Genomic DNA, 18,591 nt, shown 5'->3' with positions numbered 1-18,591 from the left:
TGACATATTCAATGAATATTGACGAGGTCAGTTTAGCTAGTGCAATCAGATCACATAGGGCCTTTGAGAAGCGTTTCATCATTCTCAACTGAAAATATGATCCAGAAAATTTCCTGCAATAGGAAGCCATTGGAAAGTTTTGAGCAGGGAAGTGACATGATATGCTTTATATTTTAAAGATCACTTTGGCTGCTCTATTGAAAATACACTGTAGGGATGCAAAGTATGGAAGAGAGAAACAATTAGGAGGCTATTGCAATAATCCAGGTGATAGATGAAGTTGACTTGACAAGGTTGGTAGCAGTGGAGATAGTGAGAAATAGATTCTGACTGCTTGGAGGTGGGTACGATGAAAGAGAAACCAGAGAGTCAGGATGACTGCAAGGATTTTGGCTTAAGGACCTGGAAGAATGGAATTGTCATTTGCTGAGCTAGCGAGGACTGTGGAGTATTTTGGGAGGAGAGAATATTGGAAGCTCAGTTTTGGACTTGTTAAGTTTGCTATCTCTAGTTGAAATGCAAGTGGAGATGTGGAATAAGGAAGTGATATATAGTATTCTGGAGTCCAGGGGAAAGTGGGTTGGAGTTATAATTTGGGAATTATCAGTGTGTAACTTTACTATTGTGGGAGTGGAGTCGTTTAATAAACATACATTACTGAGCTGAGCACCTGCTTGGTGTGAGGTAAGACGCACAGGTTTTAGCCTTGGGTAGTTGACAGGAAAGGGTGTCATTTATTGAGATAGGAAACACAAGAGGAGGTGCAGTTCTGGGAGGAGGTGACTGGATTCGTGTTGGATGTGTTGCATTTGTGGTGTCTGTGGAGGTGTCCAGGAAAGAGTTCACTTTATGGGGGCTGCAGCTCAGGGGACAGGTCTGGTCTGGAGACTTGGCACGTAGTTGGCAACTGAAGCTGTAGGAGTGGGTGACATAGGCCAGGAGTAGCGTGAGTCTCTCGGCGGCTGGAAACAGGGATGACACATCTTCCCACATCTATTTTTTCCTGTTTCCCTTAAGCGCCTGCTGTCATCACACAAAACGCCCTAAATCGACGGCTACCAAAGAATACTTTTTTTAAAATAAATTTATTTATTTATTTTAGGGTGCGTTGGGTCTTCGTTGCTGTGCACGGGCTTTTCTCTACTTGCGGCAAGCAGGGGCTACTCTTCCTTGCCGTGCAGGCTTCTCACTGCGGTGGCTTCTCTTGTTGCCGAGCAAGGGCTCTAGGCCTGTGGGCTCAGTAGTTGTGGTTCCCTGCTCTAGAGCACAGGCTCAGTAGTTGTGGCTCACGGGCTTAGTTGCTCCTCTGCATGTGGGATCTTCCGGACCAGGGCTCAAACCCGGGTCCCCTGCATTGGCAGGCGGATTCTCAACCACTGCCACCAAGGAAGTCCCAAAGAATAATTTTTATTCCCCACAGCTCCTCCCTTCTCCCGGAGATTGCGGATAGAGGCAGGGTCTAAAAAACCCACCCCTGTCGAGGTGAGCCTCCAGGGGTGGTGACGTCACCAAGGAAGCGGGGTATATGGCGACCACGCCCCCGCCACCGGGAGGCGGGGCCAAGGGCTCAACCTGGAGCTGCGCCGACCCCTCCCCAGGGCGCTTCCTTCCTCCGGCCAGTAGGCGGTCAGGCCAGCTCGAGCAGGCCGCCGTCGGCCAACAAGCCCTGAGTACGGTTGTAGACGTCCTCTAGGGTGCCCGCAGCCCGGACCAGCGCGTTCCGCGCCTCCGCCTCTTTGGAACCCGGACACGCCAGCTCGAGCAAGCGGCCGCGACCCGGGAAGGCGAGGAATGCGAGGTGAGCGGCCTGACGGACGAACCAGGGGTGGTGCGGAGCCAGGGCCGTGCCGTAGGCGTCGCTGCACTGAGCGCCAGCGTCCGGGCCTCCGAGCATCCCGGTAGCCACCCGGTGGAGGCAGAGCTGGGACCAGCGTAGCGCACGGTGCAGCAAGAGCATCGTCATTGAGCCCGGGCACCCGGCCGAGAGTCGTGGGGCGATCCCGGGCCGCTCCCACGCCACCATGGTCGCCAGCGACGTGTAGTGCGCGGCCTCTGGGCCGTGCACCAGAGCCTCGAGGGCTGTCACTTTGGCGGAGGCCTCGCTTGTGGCGAAGGCGAAGATGGAGCCGAGGGGAGTTAGGAACCTGTGTGTGATGGTGGGAAGGGTAGGAAGGTTTGAGAGAGGGCGATGGAGCCACAAAGAGGCGAGGACTGGATGGGGTTGGGGGAGAGACCACTCACCGGACTAGCTCCCTCCATCCTGCCAGGTACTGCGACAACTCCACATCCCTTTCCTGGTTCAGACTGGCGCGGAACGGCCTCATCATGCGGCCCAGCATCCCCTGAGGGCCCAGACACTGAGGCTCTTCCCGTTCCGGGGCCTCCAAGGGTCCCGACTGTTGCCGGTCCTGGGGGTGAGATAGGAGGGGAAAGGAGTGGGAGCAGAAGCCCTAGCTTGCTGGGTTCGCCAAGCAGCCCAGTTGGGCTCTGAAGAAATTATTCCTAAAATCTAGATGGTGTCCCTCTTGCTGTATTCTCAGCTTCTGACGGGAGAAGGGAGAGGAGGAGGAGGGCCTGCCCTTCATCGGATCCTCAGCCTGGTGCACTTCCCCCTGCTCAGGGTCCTACCTGGAGCTCCCAGTCCCAGCCCTTCCGGGAGCATACCTGGAAAGGAGGCGGTTCCCTGGCAATGCAGGACTGGGCCCCAGATCTGCAGCCTGAGAGGGCACCTGAGGGAAGTGAAACAGAACAACGAGGGCTTGAGGAGAGACCTTAGGTCTCAAGGGCCTGGATTCCCCGGTTCCTCCCAGAGCAGGTGAGGGAAGGGGTACTCACGGAGGCTCCGAGCCCAGAGATAAACAAGCAGTAGTGTGAAGACAGCAAGAGGAATCGCACTGCGCAACCAGCGCCGAGGGACCGGCTGAGGCAGTGCGACCCGCATGGCTGCTGCAGGGACCACCGCCCCCTCACCAGCCCCTCGCCAGGCCTTGTCCCTTCGCCTCCAGGAGGGGAGAGAAGCCGCAGTGCCTGAGGCGCAAAGGATTAATAATTAACCTACTAAGTCCCCCTCTCCTGTGCCCTTTGCCCCAGAGGGCAGCATCTGAGGAGAGAGGGACTCAATGAAGAGGATTTGGGGGATTCGGTAGCAGTGACACGTCGCTACATTTCCCTTCCCTGTAAGGCCAGGTTGTAGTAAGAGGAAGGCTGGGTATTGTGAGGAGAGGCTGAGGTCAGAACCAGTTCCCCCACTGAGCAATGGTGGACCCTAAGTTGACTCTGGGCCTGAGTTCCCTCCACTGTACATTGAGGATAATATGTTCTTTTGCAGGCTTCATGTGAGGATTAACTGATATCGTATGTGCAAACACTGTAAGTGGAAAAGCTTGCTACAGTTGCTCCATAAATCTTACCTTTTAAGTTCAAGCATGGGGCACCTGGGATTCAGAGAACACCCTCTTCTAAATTCTCTGTCCTGTCCCCAGGGGACCTTATCTTATTATTTTTTTTATTTTATAAATTTATTTATTTTTTGGCTGCGTTGGGTCTTCGTTGCTGCGCGCGGGCTTTCTCTCATTGCGGTGAGCCGGTGCTACTCTTTGTTGCGGTGCGCGGGCTTCTCATTGTGGTGGCTTCTCTTGTTGTGGAGCATGGGCTCTAGGCGCGCGGGCTACAGTAGTTGTGGCACGAGGGCTCAGTAGTTGTGGCTCGCGGGCTCTAGAGCGCAGGCTCAGTAGTTGTGGCGCACGGGCTTAGTTGCTCTGCGGCATGTGGGATCTTCCCGGACCAGGGCTCGAACCCGTCTCCCCTGCATTGGCAGGCGGATTCTCAACCACTGTGCCACCAGGGAAGCCCAGGGGACCTTATCTTAATCTGGGTGCCTGAGGTCTCATTATATAGTTTAGGCTGTCACCTTCTACATTTCTGTAGTTTACTTTTTTTTTTTTTTTTTGTGGTACGTGGGCCTCTCACTGTTGTGGTCTCTCCCGTTGCAGAGCACAGGCTCCGGACGCGCAGGCCCAGCGGCCATGGCTCACAGGCCCAGCCGCGCCGCGGCATGTGGGATCCTCCCAGACCGGGGCACGAACCCGCGTCCCCTGCATCGGCAGGCGGACCCCCAACCACTGCGCCACCAGGGAAGCCCTGTAGTTTACTTTTTTTAATCTCCAAATTGATTCCTCAATCATTCATCAAACCAACCTTTATTAACTACCTCCACATGCCAGGCCCTGTACTAGGCCCCATGAAGACAAATGTTCCTTCACAGAGCTCAGGGTCCATTGGAGAATTTATCATCTGTCTCCCCCACTGGAATGTGAGCTCTGATGAAGATAGGGGCCTTTTCTTGGTGGCTGCTCTATTTAGCATTTAGAATATTGCCTGGGCCCAAACACATTATTTCTAAATAAGTAATACTGAATAGACAAAGGAATGTGTATGAAGGGCAGGCAAATCAGGGGTGGTACTCCCCACAACAATTTTTTGTTTTTAATTAGGAGTCCCCCTGGTGGTCACAGGGGGAAAAACATTGAGGGAAAGGCTACTGGAAGCGATGAAAGAAATAGCGTCGTCTCCTGTTCTCAGTTCCCTGTCCATAAACTTTTTAAAACTGTTCCTGTCTCTGTGTACATTTTCTTTTGAGGGGAAGGGATGTCCCAGATTCTCAAGTAGTCGGGGCCCCAATCACTCACAAGATGCTTCCCAGCTCCCACAGTTCATGGATTCTTGCCCTGTCTCACTCCGATGCTCCCTCACATCCTGGAGGTCCCTGGGGTCCCTGTCCAGTGGGATTCTGGAACCATCACTTCCATCCCTAGCCGTGGGTTCCCCATTTCCTAGTGCTGGAATGTCCCCTGGCTTGCTGACTGTGCCCTTAGGCAAGTCGCTTGCAATTTCGCAGCCCTAGTTCCCTCACTGGCAGAATAGGAATGGTAATTCTCACCTCCTAAAACTGTTGTGTGGATTAAATAAAACATGCCAGCAAAACGCTAACCACGATTCGTGGCCTATAGTCTGTAAACGTTCGGTAGGTTGGTGGTTATTTAAACCTTCCTCCTCTGGCGCTGGGAGCGTCAGTCTCCCAGAGCTGAGAAACAAGTTTGTAGGCTTCCGGAACGGATTAGTTTTGAGTGTCACTTAATCCAGGTGGCCCTTCCGCAGTCGGAGCCCTCTTAGGGCAAAGGTGGTATACACCTGCACAAAGGGCCTGGGCTCACAGAGGCTGCGGGATGGAGCGGGGCGCGGGAGCCAAGCTGCTTCTGCTGCTGTGGGCGACGAGCTTCGGGCGTGCAAGAGCAGATGCGTCGAGCGGCTACACATTGGTCATCGAGGTGACCAACGGGGGGCCCTGGGGCGACTGGGCCTGGCCAGAGATGTGTCCTGACGGATTCTTCGCCAGCGGGTTCTCGCTCAAGGTAGGGGCTCAGGCCTAGGTCTCGGTGGGGACCCCAAGCAGAGGATGGCAGTCTTCTGACTCGTCCTCCGCCGCCCAGGTGGAGCCCCCACAAGGCATTCCTGGCGACGACCCGGCTCTGAACGGAATCCGGCTGCACTGCGCGCGCGGGAATGCGGAGCTCAACACGCACGTGGTGGAGTCCCAGTCTGGAAGGTGGGGGGCAGGGGCCGAGGATCCCCTAGGGTCGGGATATGCCCCTTACTCTCCATTACACGCATCCCCTACCGATAGGCAGGTTCCTCCAGCGCTGTGGGGAGGTTTAGACCTGGCAAGCGGGTGGGAGACTCCCAGCTCCGCACCTCGGTGGAGGTCAGGTGACTGGAGCACCTGACTGGGAAGCCCCGAGGCCTGGGTCCGGCTGGAGGTGGGTGGGGGAGACCGCGCGTCTCCGCTTTCCTCGCAGGTGGGGCGCGTGGAGTGTGCCGCTGTGGTGTCCCGGCGGCGGCTTCCTGGTGGCTTTCTCGCTTCGCGTGGAGGCACCCGTGACCCCCGGGGACAACACGGCTGCGAACAACGTGCGCTTCCGCTGCTCCGACAGCACGGAGCTGCAGGGGCCCGGTCTGTCCTGGGGAGACTTTGGAAACTGGAGTGAGCCTTGCCCTAAAGGAGTGTGCGGCTTGCAGACCAAGATCGAGCGGCCTAGAGGCCTCCGCGATGACACCGCTGTTAACGACGCGCGCTTTTTCTGCTGCCGCAGTTGACACCATCGCCGCCCTCTCCCAGCCCAAGCCTAGTCCCACCTCCGCTATTAAAGCTTCTCTGTCTTGGCTTTGGTCTCTCTTGTTTTAGGGGTGGGAAACTGCGTAGCCCCATCTTCCTCCTAACCTAGCATTGGGCCAGGCCCAATTAGGATTTGGTTTCAGGAGTCCATGGCAAGCTACTGAAAGTTACCGACCCATAGTTCAGAAAAGACACATTTAAACACAATTTTGCGTACAAGTTAAGGAAGTCCCTGCCTTTCTGTGAGCCTCTGCAGACACATCGTCCCCATTAAGAGACCAGGTTTTTTCCTTTCTGAACCACCAGTGACCCCAGATCAAGAAATTTCTACCAAATTAGGAGGTGACAATGCTATATCATCTTAAGGTTTCATTTTCTAGAACTTACGAGGCTAAGATGTCTTTTCCATAGTTTTCCTTCCCCACTGTGCCAAAACTCAAACAGTGGCTTTTCTGTATACTGAGTCCCATTGAGGGTCTTCGTCCTTGCTGCCCTCTCTGCCTGGAATCCCCCAACTGTCCAGATGATTAGCCCATCCACCAGATTTCAGCTCCAATTTCTCTTTCTTGGACTTTATCTTATTAAAAAAGTCCATCCATCAGTCAATTTCTATCCCACTACCTCCGTGTTTTTAAAAAGTGCTTATCACCAATTAATCTATTGCCTCTTTTAAAAATTGCCCATCTTCTACCCCTGGAATGTTAAATTCTTTAAGAGCACAGAACTTGCCTGTCTTGTTTACACAGTATTTCCAGTGCACTAATAGTTCAATAACTATTTATTAAGGAAATAACAAGCGGGGTGCGAGGGTCCCAAACACGAGAGCCCCAAGCCACGGTGTATATGGAGACCTTCGGACACTCCTTGTAAAGGGCACAATCTGAGACGCGGAAGAGAGCTCTAAATAGTTTATTCCAGGGCGGGGGCGGGCCAGGCGGGTGTCCAGGAGCGACGGACCAGGTCCGTGGAGCCTCAGTGAGGGGCGTCCTGCGGAAAAAAAGTGAGGACTTAGTCAGGGACCAAATAGATTTCCTCGACAGCTCCATCCCACACAGTCCCACCTCCTTCTTCCGACAATCGCCGCAGAAGACACCAATGGACGCGTTCACCAGCTGCACCCCACACAGCAAAATCTCCAGGCACGAGGCGGCCACCAGCAGCGAGAAGAGTGTCACGTTCCAGTAGACCACATGAGGCGGCTGCACGCACGAGCTCCACTGAGTGCGGTTGAGCAGGTAGGAGCCTCTGCGGGGCGGGGCAGGGTCACGTGAGAGAAGGAGGTCACGCGGAGCGCGCCCCCCTCGGGGCTCCCCGCCCCGCGCAGGCGCCGAGGGGGATATGCAAAGGACTCGTTCGGCCCACGTGGAGGAAGCTGTCTCGAAGCCGAATCCCACCTAGGTTTCTCGGTCCACGTGGGAAAGGCAGGTGGGCAGTAGCAGAGAATGGGGGCGGGGGCGCGAATACAGGCTGAGCCTTACGCGGTGTGTTGGAAGTGGTAGTCCCAGGAGCCGTGCATTAAGCATCGTGGTCCAATTCGGAGCCCGGCTCCTGATACCGAGAGGCAGTAGATGGCACCAAGCATCCCGAACGCCGAGCAGAAGACCGATCGCAGCATCTGGATACGGAGTGCGAGGAGAGGTGAGTTGGGCCGTCCCCGCCCCACTCGTGGGCAAAGCGCGCCTAGCTCCCCCCCATCCCCCGCTTTGTTACCGAGCTCTAGCCAGTCTCGCTAAAAATACATTTCCCGTCAAACTCCAGGGCTTGGAGTTCGGCTAATTCTAAGAGCCACTGGCCGCGAAGGTTCATGGGGATTGTAGTTCCCTCCGGTCAGGCCCACTGAAGCCTAAGATTTGCGGGTGCGAGGGAGCGGTAAGATGGAGCCTAGGACTCTGCAGAGGAGCTCGTGAAGCTGGGAATTCTGTGGAGGGGTTTAGGTGTGATTCTTCGAAGACAGATTCAAAGACCTATGCTGAGTGCCGTCTTAATTTGCATCTTACCCTGCAGCGATTCCCACAGCAGCCTGCACCACAACAGCCTTTGCCCCCTGCCCGGACGGCGGAAATTCCTGGACACAGTACCTGTGGGATCAGAGTCGATGTGATAGCGAGTCATGCAGGTCCCCAACTTGGATCAGCACTTACCCCGTATTGTGATGAGGTAAGCTTCCTGTGATGCCTTCAGCCATTTGGACTATAGGGAGACCTTATCTCTACTTCTCCTGGAGCACTGTGGGGCTCTGCTTTAAATTTATCTATATTTATGTGCCTACTTATCTCTGTCCAGATTGTAGCCTCCAGGAGGATAGGGCGCAATATCATTATATCCCCCATAAATCTCAGCATGCAGTAGGTGCCCAACTGAATGGCAGTCAGGAGGCCTGGGTTTAATGCCAACCTTGTGCTCACTTCACACTCCGTGAATTGATTCATCTCTCTGGGTCTCAGTTTTGTCCTCTGTGAAATGGGCTGTTCTCAGGATTTAATGAAATAACAGGTTGCCTTGATGTCAAGACTTGCTCAGAGTAAATGGTCAATAATAACTATAGAGTCCCTCAGCAGCAGGAAGGAATAGTGGTGTTGGAATGCCTGGTGAACTGGGATTATGGTGGAGGGTGGAGGAGCATGTAAGACTCTGATGGGAAGAGTAGGAATCCCCAAGATACAGCCTTGATCCTCTTTGTCTTTCTTTCTCCCGTGGCCCTCCTCAGAGAGCCCATCCCCTTCCAGGGCATCAGCTGCTTCCTCTAACAATTGTTGTCTCCTAAACTGATGCCTCCAAATTCAAATCTAACTGCCTGAAGGGTATGTTCGTTTGAATGTCTTGGTTTTAGCTTAAGTTCATCCAGCCTCATACTAATCTCACAATTTGTTCCCCCCAATTCATCTCCCTTTGGCTTTCTTGTCTCCATCAGTGGAAATACCCTGCAGGTCACCCCAGCCTAAAAACTTGAATCCTTCACACCTAGCCAGACCTCAAGTCTTTGGGACTTTTCCTTCAATGGCTCTTGAATCTGTCAGTCCTTTTTTCTTCCCCACGGTCAATCCCCAATCACCTCCCACGAGAAGGATGTGCTCAGCCTCCCTACTAGATTTTTGTATCTCTTGCCCTGTGCCAACTCACATTCCATACTACGTTGCTACCGCCAGATTAAACTTAGCTTTCAACTGGTCTTTTCCCGATCCAATCCTTTAGGGTCTCCTCAAAGAGTAGCCCATCAAGACTGAACTCCAGGAAGGCATTCGAGGCGTCTCACTTTTGGCTCCAGCCTTAACTTTGTTGCACCAGACCAGGTTCTTTGCCTGTCTTCGCATCTCTGGAATTCCACAGCTCTCTGGATCTGTGCCTCCCTGTCTTCCTTGTCTGGCACACACCAACAAGGCGGCATTTTGATCTTCTCCAAAGGAGGGGCTGAGAGTTTTAGTTCCATTATATCATCCACAGCAACCTTACAGAAACACCTGCAGAGTTGAATGAACTTTCCACCAGACACTCTTCCCTCTTCCATGTCTTATGGCAGGTCTAGGGCCAATGCTGGCCCCCTTGCTTAGCCTTTCTGTTTACATCACTTACTCAGAAGCTCCTGGATCCAAAGACACCTGGAATTTGGATTTACCAATTTCAAACGACCTCTCTGTTTGTGTTTTTTTTAATATAAATTTATTTATTTATTTTTGGCTGTGTTGGGTCTTTGTTCCTGCGCACAGGGTTTCTCTAGTTGCCACGAGTGGGGGCAACTCTTTGTTGAGGTGTGCGGGCTTCTTACTGCGGTGGCTTCTCTTGTTGTGGAGCACGGGCTCTAGGCACGTGGGCTTCAGTACTTGCAGCACGCGGGCTCAGTAGTTGTGGCTCACGGGCTCTAGAGCACAGGCTCAGTAGTTGTAGCGCACAGGGCTTAGTTGTTCTGCAGCATGTGGGATCTTTCTGGACCAGGGATCGAACCCTGTATTGTGTCCCCTGCATTGGCAGGCGGATTCTTAACCACTGTGCTACCAGCGAAGCCCTGTTTGTGATTTTTAAAAAAATATTTACTTATTTATTTGGCTGCACCAGATCTTAGTTGCAGCACGCAGGATCTTTAGTTGCGGCATGTGGGATCTTAGTTCCCCGACCAGGGATGGAACCCGGGCCCCCTGCATTGGGAGCACGGAGTCCTAGCCACTGGACCACCAGGGAAGTCCCTGATTTTTACTTTTCTAGCCAAAGTGTTTCCTTTTGTTGTCTGAACTCGTCTGTCTTGCTCTCTGCTATCTCGTCTCATTGAAAAGAGAAGGGTAATTGAAAAGGCAGGAGGAAGCACTGAGTTTATAGCTCGAGTCTGTTTAATTTTCTCCATCTCCGTGGCCACTGGCCTCATCTAAGCCACTCTCATCTCCCCTGGACAACTGTAGTGACCTCAGTCTGGTCTTTCTGCACACGGTGCTGACCTCCTACTGTTTACTCACCACCCAGCAGCCAGCCATATCCAGCGGGATATAGAGCAACTAGAACTCTCCTCCTTTGCTGGTGGGAATACAATTGGCATAAGTACTTCAGACAACTCTTTGGTAATATCTGTTAGCACTGAACATTTGCATACCTTAAGAATCAGCAGTTTTACTCCTAGGTATCTATCCAACAGAAATGCAAACGTACATTCACCTAAAGACATTTACAGGAATGTTTATAGAGCATTATTTAGAATAAACCCGAGTTGGGAACTATCCAAATGTCCATCAACAGTAGAATGTTTAAATAAATTGTAGTAATACTTACACAATGGAAATAATTGTGTAAATATTAGAAATAGTAAACTACAGCACTGTGTAACAATATGGATGAAACTTACAAACATAATGTTGACCTCGATAAACCAGAACAAAAGTGTCCACTCTGTATGATTCCATTTATATAAAGTGCTAACCAGACAAAACTAACCTCTGGGATAGAAGTCAGGATAGTGGGGCCCTTGTTGGTGTGGGGTAGGGCCTGGTGGGAGGCATGTCTGGGGTTCTTGTAATGACCCACATCTTGATCTGAGTGCCCAGAACATGGGTGTGTTCCCTTTATAAAAATTCACTGAGCTATATATTAAGGATCTGGGCATTTGTCTGTATGACTTTCTAAAAAGGTAAAAAGTCCTTCAATAGTCTTCTGTGCACTTATAATAAAATTCAAATTCCTCACTGTGCCTTTCAAGGGTGTAGGTGCTCTGGCCTCTGCCCTCCTCCGATTGGTGGCCTCTCCAGCCCTGAGATGTGAAGGCCTATTCCTGCCTTACACTTTGTACTCACCTGTCTGTCATGCTGATTCCTTCTTTTTGTCTTTCCGGTCTCAGTTCAGAAGTCACCTCATCAAGGCCTTCCTTGAAAATGCTATAAAAAGTGCCCCCCCACCCCCCCACCTTGCCTCAGGAGCTCTTTACACAGCATCCTGCTTTGTTTTCTTGATGGTCCCTACTTTTATCTGAGATCATCTCACCCGTCTGTTTACTTTGTTCATTCGCTATTAATCCAGTGCCTGTTAATCCAGGCCTAGGCGTCTGGCACACAGCAGCCAATGAAACAGGCAGCTCTTCCTCCTGTGGGGCGTACATTTTTGCTTCCTTGATACTGTGTGTCTCTCCAGCAGAAACACCTGCTTCAGGGAGTGCAGGGCCCTCGCCTGTGTCCCTGTGGTGTAGCAGTAACTGTGAATACACTTGAGAACCTTCTCCAGGGTGGCTGAGAGCATGGAGGCCGGAGGAAAGCTGGGGATGAGCATGTTGGGGGGGCATCCTTGGGGGTCTCCCCAGAAACAGGCAAGTAAGATCGTGGGGAGGTGGTGGTGGTTTGGGCTGGAGGAGGGGTGTGATGTGACAGCGGCGGAGAGGGTGGGGTTGGGAGGAGTGTGACGTCTCAGAGAGGATTGAGGTCAGAGGTATGGCACGGAGTCCAACAGCCATAAATCCATGGGTGGGGGGAGTAGGAGGAAAGACCTGGATGGGTAAGAGGGCATTGTTGGGTAAAGGAGAAGAGGTGTCCCCATTAGCTAACAGACTTGTGGCCAGTGAAAGAGACAAAGGTGAGGCATCCCCCTGAGAATTTCATCAGTCAGCCATCCTGAGAAGTGGGGAACCGTGCCGGGTAGATCTTTTATCTTCATGCCATAAAGATGTTAAATTCGCTTGACCTTCCAAAAAGTTCCCCTAGGGACTTCCCTGGCGGTCCAGCGGTTAAGCCAGTGGGCACGGTTTCAGTCCCTTGTGGGGGAACCAAGAACTTGCATGCCACGCGGTGCACAAACAAACAAAACAACAAAAAAGTTCCCTGAGTGGGGAGGGGGGTGGCGAATGGGGGTTAGAAAGTCCAGGAAGTCTGTGTCTCCCCTTCCCCAACTTCTCCTGACAGATCCTAGTCTCCAGGAAGCCACGGGACCCCTTCTCCACCATACTGACCCGAGTTCTGAGTTTATCCTTAGTGCCCAGCGCACAGTGGGCATCCAGGAACCTGGGTGGAGAGTGAAGGGACATGGAAATAGGGGAAGTGACACTGAGTTGATAGGTAGAAAGACTGATCTGCGACATCGCTCCCTGGCTCCAGATACTGTCACTGTAAACCACACCCGCACCAAGCCCCATTATTGTCTTAACCTGATAACCTCCCATGGAACCAGCTGTTCCTTCTGCCTCAACCCCTGTAATGAGGTGTTTCCAGCATCTGCTCAGCAGTGAGGATGGCGAGGGGCTGGTAGGACATACTCCCTACCCAAGAGGGAAGAGTTTCGAGCAGTAAGGCTCCTTCCTTCTCATCCCCCTCAGACATTCAGCTCAGGACCCTGGGGCTGAGAACCTCCCCTACAGAGTGCTCAGTGTTTGGAGGCAGCCTGGGCAGTCTCCGGTACCCCCCCAAGCTACCGCCATCCCTTCCCGGGCAGCCATCCTTTTCCCTCACTCCCTCTCCCTCCTGTTCAGGACCCCGGAGAGTAGCACCCAGCCCCCTGGCCCGTGTGCCCTGGCCAGCCCTCTCACCATCAGGCCCCCGCCGATGAAGCCAGCCATGAGCCAGACTTGCAAGCTGAGGTGGTCCTTGATCCAGGTGGTCTGACCGTTGGGCACTAGCAGGAGGGCGTTGGCCACAATGCAGATCAGGGAGAGGGGGATGAGGGAGAGCCCCACGAAGCGGGCGCACTTTCCCGTGCACATGCTGAGGCTCTTGGAAAGGACAGGCAGCAAGTGAAAGTGAGCCCGAGGTTCCCCGGTCCAGAGGGAAAAACAAGCCCGGAGCAAAGGTCGAGGAGGAGGTGTGGTGAAGCTGGCAGTAGCTGATGATAAGGGACAGAGGCAGGAGACATGGGGCTGCAGCAGAGACACGGAGACACGGGGCTGAAGCAGAGACGCGGGCAAATGGGGAGGATGTGGTGGAGGAGGTGGGGGAGCTTGACACACAGAGGACATTGCCTGGGTTCAGTGTGTTTCCTCTTTTTCTGCACACACCTCTCCACAGAACCTCAGTCTACTCCTTACCTGCTTCGTGACTTAGCCAAGCCCCTTAATGTCTCTGTCTCAGTTGCCTCATCTCTACAAAGGGTATACAGCCAAGGTATGCCCTTGGCTCACGGGCAGGTGGTGAGGATTAAATGGGTTAGGGAGTTCCCTGGCGGTCCAGTGATTAGGACTCAGCACCCTCACTGCCTGCGGCCTGGGTTCAATCCCTGGTTGGGGAACTAAGATCCTGCAAGCCGCGTGGGGTGGCCAAAAAAAAAAAAAAAAAAAGAGTCAAGGTGAGGGTGAGAAACATTTTGTAACCGAGGACACACTAAGCCAGTGTATGGTGCCCTATTAGTCCCATAGGGAGAGTTCCTCCTGGAAAGAAACTAAAGATGGTGGTAGAGGTTCATTATCCTTTTGTTTCTTCTTGTTAATGTCTGTTTATTGAACCATCTTCCTGTTGAGACCACCACTGAGGTCTCATTGATTAAAGCATCCATCCCCCTGGCCTCCATGTGTGATTCAGCAGTGGCCACGTGGTCCCAGCCAGTCCCATGGGAACCAACTTCTGGTTCTTGTTGGCAATCTGAGGTCAAAGAATTCCTGTTTTTGTTGCCCTGCTGCAGTTGCTGGTGGCATATCGTCACCTGCCTGCTGGAGAGTGAAGAAAATCCAGAGGAAAAACCAGTCAAGAGATGGAGAGAGACTAAGTTCCCCCCCGCGCCCCTCCCCCCACTTTTGGGATCTTAGTTCCCTGACCAGGAATTGAAGCTGGGCCCTCGGCAGTGGAAGCGCAGAATCCTAACACTGGACTGCTAAGGGATTCACAAGACTAAGTCTTGACAACATCATCTGAACGTGTAGACCCAGCTCTGCCTGAAGCCTTATCCTTGGAAACTTTTGATTATGTGAACCAGTTTGAGTTGTGTTTCTGTCAACTGCAGGGTAAAGAGTCTTCTTTTGTTGTTTTTTTTTAAACCTCCCTCTGTTTTGAGCTGCACACAACAGCATTTTTTTTCCACATCTTTATTGGAGTATAAATGCTTTACAATGTTGTGTTCGTTTCTGCTGTACAACAAAGTGAATCAGCTATATGTATACATATATCCCCATTATCCCCATATCCCCTCCCTCCCACCCTTCCTATCCCACCCCTCTAGGTCATCACAAAGCATGGAGCTGATCTCCTTATGCTTCCCACTAGCCATCTATTTTACATTTGGTAGTGTATATATGTCAATGCTACTCTCACTTCATCCCAGCCTCCCCTTCCCACACCCTGTGCCCTCAAGTCCGTTCTCTACATCTGCATCTTTTTTCCTGCCCTGCCACTAGGTCCATCAGTACCACTTTGTAAAATTCCATATATATGCATTAGCATACGGTATTTGTTTTTCTCTTTCTGACTTACTTCACTCTGTATGACAGACTCTAGGTCCATCCACCTCACTGCAAATAACTCGATTTCGTTCCTTTTTATGGCTGAGTAATATTCCATTGTATATATGTGCCACATCTTCTTTATCCATTCATCTGTTAATGGACACTTAGGTTGCTTCCATGTCCTGGCTGTTGTGAATAGAGCTGCAATGAACATTGTGGTACATGTAGCTTTTTGAATTATGGTTTTCTCAGGGGATATGCCCAGTAGTGGGATTGCTGGGTCATATGGTAGTTCTATTTTTAGTTTTTTAAGGAACCTCCATACTGTTCTCCATAGTGGCTGTATCAATTTACATTCCCACCAACAGTGCAGGAGGGTTCCCTTTTCTCCACACCCTTTCCAGCATTTATTGTTTCTAGATTTTTTGATGATGGCCATTCTGACCAGTGTGAGGTGATACCTCATTGTGGTTTTGATTTGCATTTCTCTAATGATTAGTGATGTTGACCATCTTTTCATGTATTTGTTGCCCATATGTATGTCTTCTTTGGAGAAATGTCAATTTAGGGCTTCTGCCCATTTTTGGATTGGGTTGTTTGTTTTTGTGATATAGAGCTGCGTGAGCTGCTTGTATATTTTGGAGATTAATCCTTTGTCAGTTGCTTCATTTGAAAATATTTTCTCCCATTCTGAGGGTTCTCTTTTCGTCTTGTTTATGGTTTCCTTTGCTGTGCAGAAGCTTTTAAGTTTCATTAGGTCCCATTTGTTTATTTTTGTTTATTTTTGTTTTTGTTTCCCTTACTCTAGGAGGTGGGTCAAAAAGGATCTTGCTGTGATTTATGTCATAGAGTCTTCTGCCTATGTTTTCGTCTAAGAGTTTTATAGTGTCTGCCCTGACATTTAGGTCTTTAATCCATTTTGAGTTTATTTTTGTGTATGGTGTTAGGGTGTGTTCTAATTTCATCCTTTTACACGTATCTGTCCATTTTTCCCAGCACCACCTATTGAAGAGGCTGTCTTTTCTCCATTGTATATTCTGGCCTCCCTTGTCAAAGATAAGGTGACCAGATGTGTGTGGGTTTATCTCTGGGCTTTCTATCCTGTTCCATTGATCTATATTTCTGTTTTTGTGCCAGTACCATTGGTTTCACTCAACCAATGTTGAGTGAAACCAATGTATGAGTGAAATAAATGCTGATATTTGTAGGCCACTAAGACTTCGTGGGATTTTTTTTTGTTCCACAGCAATAGCTGACTGACACAGACTCCATTATCTAAGCCACAGCTGATTGATCCAAGAAGGAGTAGCCAACCCAAAAGGAGACATGAAACCAGAGACCTGTGTGGTTGCTTGAGGTAAGAACTCTGCCCAACAGAGAGAGGTACCCTTACTGAATGATGACTGAACAATGACTTGGATCTTCATTCTTGGGAAAGTTACTGAAGACAACCTGAGAGTCATCAGAGGGAACTGAGAGAAGTATGAAAGCAGGGAGTGAGCAAAAGCCACAAGGCAACTGAATCCATAAATAAGCAGAAGCCATAGGAAGAGAATTGTGTAGAGAACAGGTATTCAGAAACAGTGCAGGAGAAAGAAGCACAAGCCCTGGGGAGTAGAGGTGGGGAACCTGGGTCCGAGGTGAGGCAGAGGACGTGTGGCTCTGCTGAGTCGCCAGAAGTGACGTTGAACCACTAGAGCGGCTGTGACGCCCATGTCGCAGGTCTTCCCGCTTAAGCCTGGAGCGGGGATTCAGCCACTGTCCGGATGGACAGGGAGTAGGGCCAAGAGAAGCTGCATATTCACTACAAGTTCATCAGTCATGAGTCTGAGAGATGGTTCTGCTTTTCAGGATAAATAAAGAGAAAAAAAGAAAAGTTGTGTGTGGGGGGTGGTGTGTATTCATTTCTATTACATTTTGTACAACTCCTTATGCACGGAATAATAATGTTAAAAGCATTATAAGGGGCTTCCCTGGTGGCGCAGTGGTTGAGAATCCGCCTGCCGATGCAGGGGACACGGGTTCGTGCCCCGGTCCGGGAAGATCCCACATGTCGCGGAGCGGCTGGGCCCGTGAGCCATGGCCGCTGAGCCTGTGCATCCGGAGCCTGTGCTCTGCAACGGGAGAGGCCACAACAGTGAGAGGCCCGCGTACCGTAAAAAAAAAAAAAAAAAAAAAAATTATAGGGATTCTGAAAAACTTTATCAAAACAAGGGAAAGGGCACATCTCCTGAAGACTGAAAGAAAGAAACAGAACTCTTGAGAAATATTTACTGTAGGATTTGGAAGGAATTTTCAGGAAGGGTTTCACTAGAAGGAGGAGTAGAGTTCTTTAAGGAACGAAAGACTGAGATGAAAAGGCACCAGTGCGTGTTTGGGGAAGAAGGAGAATTGCATGGAAACTCAAAAAATGCACAAAGAGGGCTTCCCTGGTGGCGCAGTGGTTGAGAGTCCGCCTGCCGATGCAGGGGACGCGGGTTCGTGCCCCGGTCTGGGAGGATCCCACATGCCGCGGAGCGGCTGGGCCCGTGAGCCATGGCCGCTGAGCCTGCGCGTCCGGAGCCTGTCCTCCGCAACGGGAGAGGCCACAGCGGTGAGAGGCCCGCGTAACGCATAAAAAAAAAAAAAAAAAAAAAAAAAAAAAAAAATGCACAAAGAGAGCTAAAGTCCACGTGTGAATCACTAAAGAACAGAACTGAAAGTGGGGCAAAGCGGGAGAGGGAAACAGAGGACAAACTTGAACAAGATGCACAGGAAAAGGACCAAAAGATTAGAAAAAAAGGACCAGCAATTAAAACAGCACAAGGGAAGATAAGGAAACCAGCTGCTCCCAAAGATAAGAACAGAGCTGGTGGGAGTGACGTCACAGGTGACAAATCTGTACTGGGAGAAGCCTTCCCCAGGGCGCGGCTCCACTTGAGTTAGTGGGCTGGAGGGCATACTGTAACCCAGGTGAAGTATTAAAAATGAACTGAACCCAGATCCATCCTGACTAAATATGTGAGTTAAAGAATACAGCTCAGCAAAGTTAAAAGGCTTCCTAGAAAGGAACAAAAGTCGGTCTTGAGACATCTCTGTAACACTAAACGCCCAGAAGACAAAGGAGCAACGTCTGTAGTCATGACACAAGCTATGAGTCAGTTATTGTAAGTGTATGCAAGTTTCCTCTTGCGTGTGAAGGGCAAGAGAACTGCATTTCTGAGAATGTTTGGGTTTGGAAATACCACTATGTCTCCTTCTTCTCCTTTTTTTTTTTTTTTAAGATATTTTTTTTTTTTTTTTTTTTTTTTTTTTTATGCGTTACGCGGGCCTCTCACTGTTGTGGCCTGTCCCGTTGCGGAGGACAGGCTCCGGACGCGCAGGCTCAGCGGCCATGGCTCACGGGCCCAGCCGCTCCGCGGCATGTGGGATCTTCTCAGACCGGGGCACGAACCCGTGTCCCCTGCATCGGCAGGCGGACTCCCAACCACTGCGCCACCAGGGAAGCCCCAAGATATTTTAACTCACCAAGAGATGAAGTGAAATAAAAACTCCCAAAATGGGGAAATCTTGGCATGACTGTAAATAATTTTTGTTTTGTTTTGTTTTTTTG

General features: G+C 51.0%; 3 protein-coding genes across 4 annotated transcripts; 1 reads left to right on the top strand and 2 right to left on the bottom strand.

Moving 5' to 3' along the window:
- Nucleotides 1-1,337: 1,337 nt before the first annotated feature.
- GLTPD2 (glycolipid transfer protein domain containing 2) lies at nucleotides 1,338-3,575 on the bottom strand. The gene is made up of 4 exons (XM_032617327.1): nucleotides 2,836-3,575; nucleotides 2,665-2,729; nucleotides 2,242-2,408; nucleotides 1,338-2,144 (listed from the first exon to the last, which is right to left on the bottom strand). Exons 1-4 carry the CDS (start codon nucleotides 2,939-2,941, stop codon nucleotides 1,628-1,630), a joined length of 855 nt encoding a protein of 284 aa, XP_032473218.1. The 5' UTR covers nucleotides 2,942-3,575; the 3' UTR covers nucleotides 1,338-1,627.
- A 23-nt stretch (nucleotides 3,576-3,598) lies between these two features.
- On the top strand, nucleotides 3,599-6,829 carry VMO1 (vitelline membrane outer layer 1 homolog). Of its 2 annotated transcripts, none has more exons than XM_032617332.1 (3): nucleotides 3,599-5,411; nucleotides 5,490-5,605; nucleotides 5,991-6,829. In XM_032617332.1, exons 1-3 carry the CDS (start codon nucleotides 5,226-5,228, stop codon nucleotides 6,151-6,153), a joined length of 465 nt encoding a protein of 154 aa, XP_032473223.1. In that variant the 5' UTR covers nucleotides 3,599-5,225; the 3' UTR covers nucleotides 6,154-6,829. The 2 variants fall into 2 exon arrangements, with proteins under 2 accessions (XP_032473223.1, XP_032473222.1); XM_032617331.1 differs by having other exon boundaries at nucleotides 5,856-6,219.
- Nucleotides 6,830-6,924: 95 nt separating this feature from the next.
- On the bottom strand, nucleotides 6,925-13,702 carry TM4SF5 (transmembrane 4 L six family member 5). The gene is made up of 5 exons (XM_032617328.1): nucleotides 13,158-13,702; nucleotides 8,170-8,250; nucleotides 7,651-7,787; nucleotides 7,234-7,417; nucleotides 6,925-7,159 (listed from the first exon to the last, which is right to left on the bottom strand). Exons 1-5 carry the CDS (start codon nucleotides 13,581-13,583, stop codon nucleotides 7,145-7,147), a joined length of 843 nt encoding a protein of 280 aa, XP_032473219.1. The 5' UTR covers nucleotides 13,584-13,702; the 3' UTR covers nucleotides 6,925-7,144.
- Between the last annotated feature and the right edge of the window lie 4,889 nt (nucleotides 13,703-18,591).

Source organism: Phocoena sinus, chromosome 20 (assembly GCF_008692025.1).
Source record: "Phocoena sinus isolate mPhoSin1 chromosome 20, mPhoSin1.pri, whole genome shotgun sequence".
NCBI classification, from domain to species: domain Eukaryota; kingdom Metazoa; phylum Chordata; class Mammalia; order Artiodactyla; family Phocoenidae; genus Phocoena; species Phocoena sinus.
This window is presented reverse-complemented; position numbering and strand designations above follow the sequence as displayed.